Genomic DNA, 15601 nt, shown 5'->3' on the forward strand with positions numbered 1-15601 from the left:
AGTGCAAGAGTCTCGGGACAGCGTGACGCAACAGTGCAAGATGCATGGAGTTGTTGCAGTAGCACAGAGGTTAGTAGAGGGAGCACTTGTCAGCGACAAAGGGAGCTTCAACATCAGGAGTGTTTCTAGCCTAACAGAGATGTCAGAGTTGGGAGGATCAATTACTTACTTCTCAGTAACTGAGTTGCAGTGCAGCGGTTAGCAGTGGCAGTGCTATGGGCAGCACGATGCAGCATGATGAGAGGGGATGCAGTGCAGATGCAGCGGTGGTAGTGGCAGGGCCACGACAGTAGGACGGATGCAGAGGGAGTTGTCGTATGGATGCAGCAGTGGCAGTGGCAAGGCCATGGGCAGTAGTACAGGATGCAACAGTGCAAAGGATGTTGGGTGGGGAGGCCTAGCATCAGCACAGGGACCAATGCTAGATGATCAGGGTGATACTCAGTGAGGAGTATTACTAGAGCATAGTCCTCACTAAGAGGGAGTGTTGATTTGGGGTAGCATTGGATGTGCTCTAGCCACGAAAATTGGTGGAGAGGCTAAAGCACATGAGATCTCCAAGACCCAGAAATAGTTTGGGCAGAATCTAACCAGTTTGGGAGATATTAAAATAATTAATATTTTTAATGGAGTTCCTAAGTCTAAACTTAGGAAAATTAAAATATTAATGTGAATTAATATAAAACTGGGTTAGAATGGTCCAAAAGTCATGGATCAAGCCAAATCTAATCTTAGCCATTGATTAGAGATTTAATCTCAGTCGTTGATGGACCAACGAGAAAAGTATAAGAGGAGGCTTGAGGGTCAGTTGGAGAACACACCGAGAGAGATCAAGAACTCAATTTTCTGGGGCAGGGTTTGCTGAGGAAATTGAGTGAAGTGATCTGAGTTGCAGCTGAGGGGCAGTGAATACATAGCAGAGAGGCAGAGTTAGTACCAGGAGGATCAGTGCAGAAGTCGGGAGAGGTTGACGCAGAGCCAGCTAGAGGCCATGTAGAGGCAGCCAGAGGCCACGCAGAGGCAGCCAGGAGCTGCATAGAGCCAAAGAGGGCCAACGTGTGAGACACAGAGGCTCCAGAGGCTGACATTGGGCCAGATAGGTTGACTCTGGACCAGAGAAGCTGACGCAGACCCTAGAGAGCGCTGGGAGATTTTCGTGGGACAGATTGCAGCTAGAGAGTTGGACAGGGTGACGCAATCCCTATCAGGGTGACGCAAAGTAGCAGAAGTTGTATTGTTGTTGTGGGATTGTTCATCCGGTGATTTAGCCGGAAAATCTGTCTCCGACTGAGAGGTACTACTGCCGAGGGCATTCTCTGTTGGGTGAGTCATTTTTGGCACCCAAGTTGTATTCTGAAAACTGCATAATAATAAAACCCTCTGAATAGCTGCACTGGTTTTCCCACATTGGGATTTTCCGGGGACATTAGTCCAAAAACAATGGTGTCACTTGTGTGCTTGTTTCTTTCAGTTGATGATCAGTATGTGTTGATACTATAATTGTATTTATTTTCAATATTTACATGATAAACAACTTGTTAAGTAACTGAACAAGTAGGAAGAAATAAATCAGATAGTACAAGAAAAATTTCTAATGGATAGACTTAGAAATTCCAACACTTCTGCTCTTCTATCCATCCACCATTCTTGACCAACACAATGGATTTCCTTAGTTCCATTTTCTGCAGCAAAAGACTAACCCTAAAGCAATCCATCTCACCATTGTTGCATTTCTTTGCGACAGAATAAATATGAGCCCTAGAAGACTGCAAAGTGGTGTACACATTGAACACTTTCCCAACCAGAATTTTCAATACAAGGTGGGACAAATAAAAGCCCTAGAAGACATCCAACACTTAAACCATTGAAGATAATGCAATTATTCTTGAACACTCTCTTTAAGGAATCAAACTGGCAATGAGGTCAGTTGCAGCAGACAGAGAAACACCTTCACCAGTACCAACCAGAATTTGCAGGATACGAGTGTAGTCACCTGGGACCAACCCAGGACTCCAAATTTGAGAATCTTCCTTGGGATCACCGGGTAACATTTAGAGCATAAACTGTACTCTGGAAACATCTTTGCACCACTAGGGGGAAACCCTCGGGCTAATGATAGCACATCATAAATAGTTGGCTACACAACACACCGTAGAATAGTAGCTGGATCAGACACCATAGCAATGACATAAGGGAAATCATGTTGCAATCAGTCCTCATTGTCAATATAACATGAACAGCATCATAACAACAGTACAGCACTCCTCGACTGTGTACGCGTAACAAGTCTGAGGCATGCTCATAACAAGGAAGTAAGCAACACTATCCTTTCACAGTTTCTGGAGTACAATCCTATTGTAACCTCATCCAGGCTTCAACCATTAGAGGGTCCCTCTCATAAATGTCTGTTGTTTGTAGAATTCTCCCAGTGCTACAACTTCTTGTTGTTGATAAGAAGCCTTACACTTTCTCTGTGAAAACCCGATCATAACATAACTGACGAAAGCTCCCGGCTGCAGTTTCGACTTCATACACAGATGATGAGAAAGATTAAGAAAAATGTTGCATGTCATGCATAAAGCCAGAATTCTCGATATCCCGTGCTGTATAAAGGATAGCAACTTTCAGTGTTGGCCTGTAAATTGCCCCATGGTTCAGTTACAGAGGCTATCAATCCTGAAGCAAGATTTTGAATATCTTTATTAAAGGCTGAGAGGTTGGACCTAAAAATGCCTTAGAGAGAGAATTCTTGCTTTCTTCGCTATGCTGGCTAATAGACCAATGCTGCTTCTGACTATTCCTTGTCTTAAGTCATTGTGTTTTTCTTCAATCCTGATCGCTTAATGGTACCCCTGGTTTTGTAGACAGACTTGCCCCAAATTGCTGCTTCATCCTACTTCAAAACCTTCCTTTGCCAGCAGTTGCTGCTAGAAACTATGGCAGTGACAGCTCCAAAAATATTCTGGGTTTCACTGTTCAACTCTGCATGAAATTAACTCATCATTATGCACATTTGAGTGCTAATGACAAGTTGAAACTTTGGGCATAACCAGTTAGATATTATCAAGATGGTACAGGTAATAATCAGCTTGAATTTGCTCATGGATAATGCCTTAGACGGTTGTATATGCCTCCACCGAGAAATTGCCACAAGGAAAGAGACTTCCAGAATTAGCAATTCATCTTTCTAACTCTTTTAACATGGTCCAACTGTGTTCACAGTCAATAATCTTCGCCCTGTTTGGAAAATTTCTATAGGTACCCCTACAGGAAGAAGTGGTAACACTGCCCTAATGCTGGTTTCTCCATGTTTATTGTAGGATTTTAGATCTGTTTTGGTTCTGTTCAATTCACCTACTGTTACTTGTGAATCTTAACAGTATTCTCAATCATAAAAATCAACTAACATCCAAATGATGTTGCAACAAGATATTGACAATTAAATCCTTGAATTTCACAATAACTTTAAAAGAGACATACAACCTGAGCAGACCTAACAGTTAAGAACATCGGTTTTCAGCTTGGAGGTCACATGTTCAATTCAAGAGGGGGTAGGGTATGTATATGTTTGTGGATATTTTTGTGGTGCTAGTAAGGTACCAGCACTCTCACCCTCGCTTTCAGGCTAGAAAGTGGGACGAATTGTATTTCCCAAGCAGACCCTAATGCCAAAAAAAATATGTGGAAAACTTTGAGAAAGACAATCAGAATGATTTTCAGTGAAACATTCAACAATGAAACACTGGAATCCTTATCAAAACGTTTAGAAATGAGGAAAGAGCTTTCTTTTGGATTCAGTAAAATTTTGGTGAAAGAAACCTCAAACAAGAAAAAAATGACTCCCCGAAAAAATTAGATGCTTTGATTGACAACCTGTAGAGTGAAGCAATTTCTATAAGGTTTGAACCCAACTCTTCTTGGTATCCAACTTTGCTGTGTATAGGAGTGACTAGAAGCCTCTAGCGGAGAATGAAAAATAACATTGTAGATTGTGGACCTTGCAAGCATATTTACAAACAAGTAATCATTCTATAACATCACAAACTCTCAGAAATATGAGACAATTTTATTAATGTCAATAGTTGTCCAAAAGAGCACATCAAAGGGATTAGCAAAAAGGGTACTCACAAAAGTTAAATGACAAAGAGATACAGGTGAAACTAACTTCTGATTTATATTACAATTGGAAAATAGCTTATTATGTTATTCAGCTCTACATTGAATAGTAATATTACAAAGAAATTACAGAAACAAAGAGAATATTTCTTGAAGAAAATATGGAACTTACAAGAAAATGACTACTAGAAAATCCAGACAATGCGTAAAAAGGAAGCATTACAGAAGTGAATGAAATATTAAGTTCTGCTGGACATAAGTTTTCCTTTTCAAAAGAAAAAGAATCATATTATTGAACAATAGGGGGAGAAAAAACAGCATTGCATCTGAATTATAGCTGAAAAGATACACACACAAAATGAAGCTTTTCCTATGATTTGTCAACATTATTTCTCATCACATATCAAAATGGTTGAAGAAACAATATAACTAAGATGCATAAATGTGTAACATGGATGACTGCTCCATTTGGTTTGCAATGAATAGATAATTGACGGGCATACCAAATCTTCTCTGAATTCTATTTCATGATTTCCTGATGTCCAGATCCACGGCTGATAAGCAGTGTTTGGCTCCACAAAGCGGCCCCATGTATCCCATCGAACCCCATTGTCAAACTCATAATCATCAGCATAAGAGAGATCACCAACGTATAGAACTGTTTGTCCAGGATTTTTCAAATAATGCTCAAAAGTTGAAAGGGAATGGAACGTTTGTCCAAGGTCCCCTGCAATATGTAACATTTTTCAGTTTTTAACTTTTGTAATGATAAAGCTTAAAGCTATTAAATTCAACTAATGGCAACTTCAGTGTCACAAACACAAGCCATTTAAGCAAATTTATCAATCACTGAATTTGAGAACCAAACCACCAAACTACGAAAGGTTCAGAACCATCAATGGTTCGGAACTATGTTTGAAAAATATCAAAATACTCTTCCCCAAGCAAATCTTAAAACCACAAACTATAAAATTGCATTTATCTGTGAGAGCACATGTCGATGTTAATTCATTCAAGTACCTTGATCTTTGTTGACATTAGTCAATTCTATTATAATCAATCTGAATACTAGTATATAGAAAGCCTGGGCTATTTATTAATGCCATACTCCCAACTCTCATCAGTCCTCTCAGTCTTAACATTCCGGTGCTTTTCTTGAAATTAATCTATTAAAGGCAACCTCAACAACAAGCTGTATAATACCAGAGGTTGGCAGGAAAGTTGTTGATTTTTCTACAAAGATGAAAAGTAGAAACCAATTTTCTGATCTGATAATTACATCCTAATGATCTTTAACCAGATTATCTTATGTCACTTATATCATTGAGCAATTATACACAAAAAGTTTCAACAGTAATGCAATGAAAACAGTAAAATCATAAAGAGACAGCCAAGCACAATAGAGACAACAAATTTTCCCTGGGAAACCCAAACTTGGGAGAAAACCAGCAACTCTTCTTCTAGGAGAAATTTTCTTCAGCAAAGTTTACAAGTTCAAATGTCTAGAAATCTGTGCCACAAATCCAAGTCCACACTTTTTGTCAAATTCATCCTCTATCTGCTCCATGTGTGGCTAGTGTTGTAATGTACCAGCACTAAAATTTGCACAATTTTTCTTCAAAATTTTAAACTATTTCCATTGAGGACTTTTAACAAACAGATGGCATGGAAATTCTGTCACACACTTGGATAAACATTATCAATAAAACATTGAGTAAATTTGACAAACAATTTGAGAACGGACTGGTCATTTGCAACAGCAGATAAGAAACTTAACAAAACTTTCCCAAAACTGACTCCATTTTATTAACTGAAATATTTCTTCATGCAAGTGTTGGAATGATGGAACCTGGAGATTGTCAACCAACTCGGCCTTCCTGGAATGGTCACGTCCCTCACAACTCAAGCAATTCGCCCCCCTTAGCTTTCACACCATTCGACCTCCAAGGAGATGGAACTCGGCCCTATGCAAGATAAAACTCAGCCTCTGCAATAAATCTGGAAAATGCCCCCTGGTGTATGTGAACTCAGCTGAAACTCGGCCTTCCCCAACAAAATCGACCTCTGGAAATGAGTAACTCGGCCCCCACTATTTCGGTCAATGCTTCAGAAGTTCAGTCTCCAGTTTGTAAAAGAAATTTGGCCCACTCCTAAGGAACCCAACCTCTTCAAATTTTCACCAACTCATCCCTGGAAGAGTTTGTAGTTTCGGCCCTGGTACAAGAACAATTCGGTCCCCAAATTCTCAGTTAAATTTCGGCCTTCTTGCAAGGAAATTTCCGGCCCCCTGAAGGTGAACTAGGCCTTCTGCTAATCCGACCCCTCTGTCATAATTCGGCCTTCAAAAAGAATTCAGCCCCTCTGGTAGATAGACACTTCCTGCAACAAAAATTTGCTCCAGAAACCCTGCAAGATGATTAGCAATATGTCTTTTTCATTCATTGTTGCATATCTTTGGTTAATGGAACTTTGGGTGTTAGAAGTTAGAGTCTTGGGCAGGGTTTGGTTGATGGTTGTAAGATGTTCATTGGTGCTATAGTATATCATTGGTGGATGTTGTTCATGGTTAGCCTAGCCTAATACTCACATGTGGAACACCTCCATAACTATGGATGGAGACATGGTATGATTGTAGTTAACTGATGGCATTGTAAGGGTGCAGCACATTGTTTTATTATGACTTTAGTTTATGGTGGGGTTTACTAGGGGTGACCCTTCTATTCTCATGGGACAAAACCTGTATGTGGTATACTCCTCATTGGCAGACACATGGACGCACTTCATAATGTTTTTGTATGGGGCCATCCACTTTATCTCATGTGTTAACCTCCTAAAGAAGCCTTATTTTATACCATGGTGGACACATATGTGGAGGTGACTTATTTTAATTGAAGTCACCTGTTTTTAACATCTCAAACCATAATAGTTGGAATAAACCTAGGGAAAAGTGAATTAAGTGTTTAGTGTTGATTTTGGGTAGCATCGGATGTGCTCTAGTGTTGAAATTTGGTGGAGAGGCTAAGGCACATGAGATCTCCAAGACCCAGAAATCGTTTGGAGAAATTCCACCCGAATGAAGAGATTTTAAAATAATTAATATTTTTAATGGGTTCCTAAGTCTAAACTTAGGAAAATAAAAATATTGATGTGTATTAATAAAATATAGGTGAGAAAGTTCTAAGTGATGAGGATCAAGCCAGTTCTAATCTTAGCGGTTGATTAGGGACTTGATCTCGGCCGTTGATTTGTCAACAGGAAAAGTATAAGAGGGGGCTTGAGGGTTAGTTGGAGATATACCAAGTGAGATCAGTCAATTCGATTTTTTGGGGCGAGGTTTGCTGAGGAAATCGAACAAGTTATCAGTTGTAGTTAGGGGCAGTTCGGCAAGAGGCCGAAGAATACATATCAAAGAGGTAGCAAAGAACCGAAAGAGGCAACGTAGAGCCTAGGAAGGTTGACACAGAGGCTAAGGAGGCCAATGCAAAGGATGCGGAAGCTGCAGAGGCAGACACAGAGGACACAGAGGCTGATGCAAACATCGCAGAGGCTGTAGAGGCTGACGTTGGGCTGAAGAGGTTGCGCTGAGGAATATTGTGGGGCAAACTGAGAGCAGATTAGCCGGGAGAGGGTGACGCAATTCCAGAGGAGTGCTTGGCGCAGCTTTCACTGTCCAGCACAACGAACAGTCAAAGTCACTGCAAGGTTGTTCATCTGGCTGCTGATTCGCCGGAATATATGTCTTTGGAGAGAGTTTCCACTGCCAAGGAAATTCTCTAAAGGGTGAGCCATTTCTGGCACCCTAGTTGTATTCAGAATCTGCTTAATAATAAAACCCTCTATATGTTGCACTGGTTTCCCCACATTGGGTTTTTCTAGGGACAATTGTCCAAAAATAACGGTGTCCCTTGTGTTATTGTTTCTATTTACTTCAATGCATGATCTATATATTTGTGAAGGTTTCAATTGTGTTTACTTCGATGTTTATACAATTAAATAACTTGTTAATGTAAAGGACAAGTAGGAGATAGTAAACCAGAAATTGCTGTAGGGGTTTTTGATGTGTTAGATTCAGGAATTTTCACATTTAGCCATGTGCTTAATAATGGCACACAGGTCGAAGCATGGATAATATAGTTTATTATTTGTGGAGCCTCCTTATAGATGTCATGGCTCATAGCCACCTTTGTTATTGTTCTCATTTGGCATGGAAAGGATGCCATGTGATTGCCCTACACTCAACATTGTGTCAGTTGTCTTCTTGAACCCTTTGACCTGTATGATGGCATATATGGTGGGTCATTTGCAAGTCGTTACATATATCACATAGAGCCACGTTCATCGCATTTACATACGATTAACATTATTCATATCTTCACATTGCTTTACTTGTGAAATCACAGGTTTTCAAATCTGTGGTTGAATTGAATTGTTGATTTCTATGGTTGTTATATGGGATGTGTTACCCACCAAAATGGGTAACCCCATAGGAGAAAATTGTTATCCTATATTTGATAGCTAGCTGGTCAACCTGACAGCACCTGAGAGATACAATATTCAAGTTCATCAACAAGGAGTCAAAGGTCGACAAATTTGACTATCCAAACCAATCAATCAATATCCAGTCAAAGATGAGCCAACAAGTCAAATTTGATCCAAAATCAAAGTCTACGAATTGTTGAAGTTTCTAACTTTACTTAGTTTAGAAACCCTTCATGCACTTTTTCTGATTTATTTCTACCTACTTTTTATTATTCTTTAACAAGTTATTTACAAAATAAATACTAAAAATAAACAACAGTGCATGCTCAACATTTTATAAATCAGCAACTAAAAGAAACAAGAACAAACACACCACATGACACCATTATTTTTGGACCAATGTCCCCGGAAAAAACCCAATATGGGAAAACCAGTGCAGCTATCTGAGGGTTTTCCTATTAAGCAATATCAGAGTATAATCTGGGTGCCGAAACTGGCCTACCCAACAGAGAATTTCCTTAGCAGCTATACCTCACAGTTTGAGAGAAATGTCTTGGCTGAAACCCCGGAAAACCCTTCTGGTAGCTCCTCAACACAAAACTGCTCTACAACCCCAGCGTTTGCCCAAACTGGACTACATCAGCCCCTCTCTGTCTCACATTGGCCCTGTGTCAGCCTTTCTAGGCCTGTGTCAACCCCAGGAGGCCCTCTGTCAACTCTGGGAGCCTCTGCGTCAGCTGCGCTGGCCCCTCTAGTGCTCTACACAGCACTTGGCTGCCTCTGCATGGCCCTACATGAGCCCTTGCTGGCGCTGCGTCACCTTCCTTGGCTGCTGCGCTACTCTCCCAGCACAATCTCTGCCTTCTCTGTTTCTCTGTACTCAATGCCCCTCAACTGCTCTCTCAATCACTGATTCTATCTCTCTTAGCAAACCCCGCTCTAGAGAATAAAATGATCGATCATCTGGTGTACTCTCGAAGTGACCCTCAAGCCTCCTCTTATACTTTTCCTGTTGACATCTCAACGGTCGAGATTAAATCCCTAATCAATGGCTAAGATTAGATCTGGATTGATCCATGTCTTTTGGACCACTCTAACACAGATTCATATTAATACACATTAATATTTTATTTTCCCTCAGTTTAGACTTAGGGACTCCATTAAAAATATTAATTATTTTAATATCCCCTGATCTATTTAGAATTTGCCCAAACCCTTTCTGGGTATTGGAGATCTCATGTGCCCCAACCTCTTCACCAAATTTCGTGGCTAGAGCAGATCCGATGCTACCCCAAATCAACACTCCCTCTTAGCGAGGACTGTGCTCTAGCGATACTCCTTATTGAGTATCACTCTGATCATCCAACATCGGTACCTATGTTAATGATAGGCCTTCCTGTCCAACATCCTTTGCACTATTGCCTCCTGTACTGCTACCCATGGTTCTACAACTGTTGCATCTGTACAACAGCTCCCTTTGCATCTGTGTTGTTGCTGGTCCTTTCTCCCAGCACTACATCCGCACTGCACCTCCTCTCATCATGTTGCATCATGCTGTCCACTGCTGCACTGCAACTCAGTTACTGAGAAGTAAGTAACTGATCCTCCAACTGACCTCCCTATTGGCCTAGAAACACCCACTGATGTTGAAGCTCCCTTTGTCGCTGACAAGTGCTCCCTCTCTGACCTCTGCGCTGCTGTAACAACTCCCTACATCTCGCACCGTTGCACACCTCTCTATGCCTTCCTGCACTGGCACAACACTCATGTGCCTCTTGCACTGCTGCAGCTTACTAGCTCTACACTGTCTCGAGACTCCTGCACTGTAGCTCTCTCTGTTGCTTCATCCGCATCCGTCTCTACCCACATTAGCCAGTCCTGCTACTCCTCGTCGGGGCTCTTGTAGCAAGGTCTAATCCAAGAGGCTGGGTACTTCAAGGATTCTATCCCTCATCGCCTGTAGTCCGCTTGACTACAGCTCGATGTCTCCCCACTTCTGCTCAAGTGGCGTGTGTGCACTCATGGCACAGTCATCGTCTGTCAAAACTTCCTTCTCTGCCCATGCTAGCTCTCCCTTACTCTTCTTCCTTGGGCACTGGGTCGCATAATAACCCATCTCCCCACAGTGGAAGCACTTGATCTTGGAGAGATCTTTCTTCTTCCGCTTCTCCTGCTTTCCCTCAGATGCTAGGGCCACATCCTCCTCCTCCTGTTGAACCTTGATCCCTTTGCTACTGCTACTTGTTTTTGACTGTCATATGATCTCTTCCTGGCGAAGAGCTACCCACATCTCATCCTAAGGTAGGAGAGCCCCTCTGCCCAGGATACTCTGGACAAACACTTCCCAATCTTCTGAGATAGCATTCAGGGCTGTCCTCACCTTAAGCTCTTGATCCGGTGTCGCTCCTATAGTAGTCAACTGGTCTCGGATCTCATTCAATCCTCCGAGGAAGGTGTCAATCAATTGACCCTTCTTCATCTGATACGACCTCATCTGGTTCTCGAGCAGCATTCTTATCTGCACAGAAGTATGCTGGTACAGGTTCTTGAGAGCCTCCCACATCTCAACTGTTGTTTCTTTCTCGGCTATATGTGGTACCACATGATCCTTGACCCCGTCAAGGATAATGCACTTGGCCCTCGCCATCACCTCTTCGCACTTGTCATTATCATTTGGGTCAACTGGGATAGCTATCATCTTCAAGGCAAAGTTCTTGACACGATTCCTGTCAAGCACTGATAAGATTCTGGCCTTCTAGATTGCGAAGTTCAATGCTCCGTCCAGTCTATTCTGGTCTCTTACCCCGTGTAGTGCCATGATGCTCCTCTACTTCCCTCCTGGAAGTTCTCTGTTCGACTCCTCTGAGTCTTTACTTCCCATCTGGAAGTTCTCTTCTGTACTCCCTCTGATTCTTGATTTCCCTCCTGGAAATTCTTTTGCCGCTTGTCGAGAAGCCCCCTACTCTGATAGTCTTGTGCAACTGCACTACTGATCCAGGTTCCTCGGCTAGAAACCCTCGGTAACAACTCCTCTTGCCTTGCTCTGTTAGGTAATGTTCTGACTACAGTACCTCACCAGCTCCACTCTGCAATATTTCTGCAGCATTCTAGACTCCAGCAACTGCCTCTCTGTGAACTGCATCAGCCCCTATCTGCCTCATGCTGGCTCTGCGTCAGCCCTTTGGCCCTCTGCATCAGCAATGTTGGCCTCTTTGAGGCTTTGCGTAGCTCCCGACTTCTTCTGCGTGGCTCTGGCTGGCTCTGCGTCACACTTCTTGGCTTTTGCACTGCTAGAAACAGCTTCTATCACCTCGGGACAGCTGTTTTTTGCTGCTATTGCTCCCCTCAACTGATGTCTCTTAGTCCTCCTGTGATCTGCAATCACGCTCCGATACCATGTTGAACTTTCTAACTTTACTTAGTTTAGAAACCCTTCATGCACTTTTTCTTATTTATTCCTACCTACTTGCTATTATTCTTTAACAAGTTATTTACAAAGTAAATACTGAAAATAAACACCAATGCATGCTCAACATATTACAAATCAGCAACTAAAAGAAAGAAGAACAAACACACCACATGACACCATTATTTTTAGACCAATGTCCTCGGAAAAACCCAATGTGGGAAAACTGGTGCAGCTATCTAAGGGTTTTCTTATTAAGCAATATCAGAGTACAATCGAGGTGCTGAAACTAGCCTACCCAATAGAGAATTTCCTTAGCAGCTATACCTCACCATTGGAGAGAAATCTCCTCGCTAAATTCCCGGAAAACCCTTCTGGCAGCTCCTCAGCACAAAACTGCTCTACAAACCCAGCGTCTACCCAAACTGGACTGCGTCAACCCCTCTCTGTCTCACGTTGGCCCTGTGTCAGCTCTCTAAGCCTGCGTCAGCCCCAGGAGGCCTTGCGTCAGCTCTAGGAGCCTATGTGTTAGCTGCGCTGGCCCCTCTGGCACTCTGTGCAGCACTTGGCTGCCTCTATGTGGCCCTATGTGAGCCCTTGTTGGCTTTGCGTCACCCTCCTTGGTTGTTGCGCTGCTCTCCCAGCACAATCTCTGCCTTCTCTATTTCTCTGTACTCATTGCCCCTCAGCTGCTCTCCTGATCACTGATTCTATCTCTCTTAGCAAACCCCGCTCTAGAGAATAAAATGACTGATCATCTGGTGTACTCTCCAAGTGACCCTCAAGCCTGCTCTTATACTTTTCCTGTTGACATCTCAACAGCTAAGATTAAGTCCCTAATCAACGGCTAAGATTAGATTTGGCTTGATCCATGTCTTTTGGACCACTCTAAAACAAATTCATATTAATACACATTAATATTTTATTTTCCCTAAGTTTAGACTTAGGGACTCCATTAAAAATATTAATTATTTTAATATCTCTTGATCTATTTAGAATCTGCCCAAACCCTTTCTAGGTATTGGAGATCTCATGTGCCCCAAATTCTCCACCAAATTTCGTGGCTAGAGCACATCCGATGCTACCCCAAATCAACACAAATATGGTAAAAGTCAACAGCAACTGCAGTATCCCTAATCAGTCAATGATCAACAATCCTCCAAATAGTTCGGTCAAAGTAGCAGCGAATTCAACCTTCCAAGATTGGTCAAACCAAGTCAAAATAGTCAACAAAACTCCCACAACAATCAGTCAAAGTAACCTCATTGACCTACAAAAATCCTAGCCTAGAATCTAAAGTCAACGTTGGTTAAAATGCTCAAAAAATCTCGGTCAAATCAATAGTTGACTCGGCCTCCCAAACAGATTCTCCCTCTCTCTCCTTCGCACGTTGTTGATTTGGGGTAGCATCGGATGTGCTCTAGCCACGAAATTTGGTGGAGAGGTTGGGGCACATGAGATCTCCAATACCCAGAAAGGGTTTGGGTAGATTCTAAACAGATCAGGAGATATTAAAAATTAGTATTTTTAATGGAGTCCCTAAGTTTAAACTTAGGGAAAATAAAATATTAATGAGTCTTAATATGAATCTGTGTTAGAGTGGTCCAAAAGACATGGATCAAGCCAGATCTAATCTTAGACGTTGATTAGGGACTTAATCTCGGTCGTTGAGATGTCAATAGGAAAAGTATAAGAGGAGGCTTGAGGGTCACTTGGAGAGTACACCAAATGATCAGTCATTCTATTCTCTAGAGCGGGGTTTGCTAAGAGAGATAGAATCAGTGATTGGGAGAGCAGCTGAGGGGCATTGAGTACAGAGGAACAGAGAAGGCATAGATTGTGCCGGGAGAGCAGCGCAGCAACCAAGGGGGGTGACACAGATGTTGTGTGTGGAGCATGATTGTTCAGAGGTCTTTGTTTCAGCCGGATGTATACCCCAGGATGTTTTGTACACCCCTCCACGCGGGGGGGTGCGGGGGGGACTTGTCCCCCCCGCGGGGGTCCGGGGGCCAGCGGTCCCCCAGCGGGGGCTCGGGGGCAGCACCCCCGAAGCCAAAAATAAATGTAAAATTGCCTTGTAAAAGTATAATAATTTCTAGTCAATCTGGGACGTTCATTAGGCGGATGATCTGACGGTAGAACTTATGTTTGTTTAGGGTTTTTTGCCCTAGAAGGCAACCCCTCTCTTTGTATGAGGGTATTGTATTTGAGGCTGTGTGATAGATGTGTATTCAGTGTGAGCGAGAAACAGAGAGGTCAGACTGTGAGAGAAAACAGAGGATATTACAGCAGATTTGCTGTAGGTTGTGTCTCTTCGTTTTGCTGGATAATAGAAAGGAAGGACTGGCTCTTCGGGGTGGACGTAGCCCAAACTGGGTGAACCACGTATATCTGTGTCTCTCTTGTTTTGTGCATTTTCTGTGTTTATATTTCTGCAATATTTTATGTGTTCCATTGCTCCGTAATATATAATTTTCTAACAGCAGAGCCAGGAAGGGCTCACGCAGGGCCATGCAGAGGTAGCCAAGTGCTGCGCAGAGCACCAAAGGAGCCAGTGTAGCTGATGCAGAGGCTCCCAGAGCTGACGCAGGGCCTCCTGGGGCTGATGCAGGCCAAGAAAGGCTAACGCAAGGCCAACGTGAGACAGAAAGGGGCTGACGCAGTCCAGATTGGGCAGACGCTAGGGTTGCAGGAGTAGTTTTCTGCTGAGGAGCTGTCGGAAGGGTTTTCCGGGATATCAGCCAGGAGATTTCTCTCAAACTGTGAGGTATAGCTGCTAAGGAAATTCTCTGTTGGGTAAGCCAATTACGACACCCAGATTGTACTCTGATATTGCTTAATAAGAAAACCCTCAGATAGTTGCACCGATTTTCCTGCATTGGGTTTTTCCGGGGACATTGGTCCAAAAATAATGGTGTCATGTGGTGTGTTTGGTCCAAAAATAATATGTTGAGCATGCACTAGTGTTTATTTTCAGTATTTACTTTGTAAATAACTTGTTAAAGAAAAAATAACAAGTAGGTAGGAATAAATCAGAAAAAGTGCATGAAGGGTTTCTAAACGAAGTAAAGTTAGAAACTTCAAGACACGCATGGCCTTGGACCTGCAATTTCAAAGTTATACAAACCATCCAAGAGAAGAATGTGATGTGTGATGATGCTCCAAAGTGATGTGACATGTGGTCTATTTATATGTGGTGGAGGACACCAAATTTTTCCTCTAGGCTGACTTGTACTTTTTTTGTGAACGTGGTTCCATAATAAAAGTAATATTTTTCCATGTCCAAATTAAATTCATCCAAGTGCTAGTTGCATCTTCTCTGAATAAGGAAGGCTTCCCAAAGGAGGGAATTCGCCCTTGAGCTGCCAAATTAACAAAATGAAGTGGTGTAGGTAGGTTCACAGAAATCAGTGATTTGACACATCCCAAGAGGCTCAATAAATAATTTCACTGAAGTACCTTCGTGCGTGATGCCCTCTCTCGAAATGTATGAGACAAATTTGGCTATATGATCAAGTACGAATCATGGATTACCATTGAAATTTGGGATATCAAGGAATATCTCACACAACTTCCAAGGAGAAATTCTTTTGAAATTTC

General features: G+C 42.3%; 1 protein-coding gene across 1 annotated transcript in view; it reads right to left on the reverse strand.

Moving 5' to 3' along the window:
• LOC149203392 (phosphoenolpyruvate phosphatase-like) overlaps window positions 1-15601 on the reverse strand; it is a 317110-nt gene that overhangs the window by 88652 nt on the left and 212857 nt on the right. Inside the window, exon 5 of the mRNA XM_089401855.1 lies at window positions 4620-4843. Coding sequence (XP_089257981.1) covers window positions 4620-4843 — 224 coding nt within the window. The remainder of the gene's footprint in view (window positions 1-4619; window positions 4844-15601) is intronic.

The sequence above is a fragment of the Pinus tabuliformis genome, chromosome 2_1, assembly GCF_031772625.1.
Source record: "Pinus tabuliformis cultivar Carrire ecotype Pingquan chromosome 2_1, CPIR1, whole genome shotgun sequence".
Lineage (NCBI taxonomy): Eukaryota > Viridiplantae > Streptophyta > Pinopsida > Pinales > Pinaceae > Pinus > Pinus tabuliformis.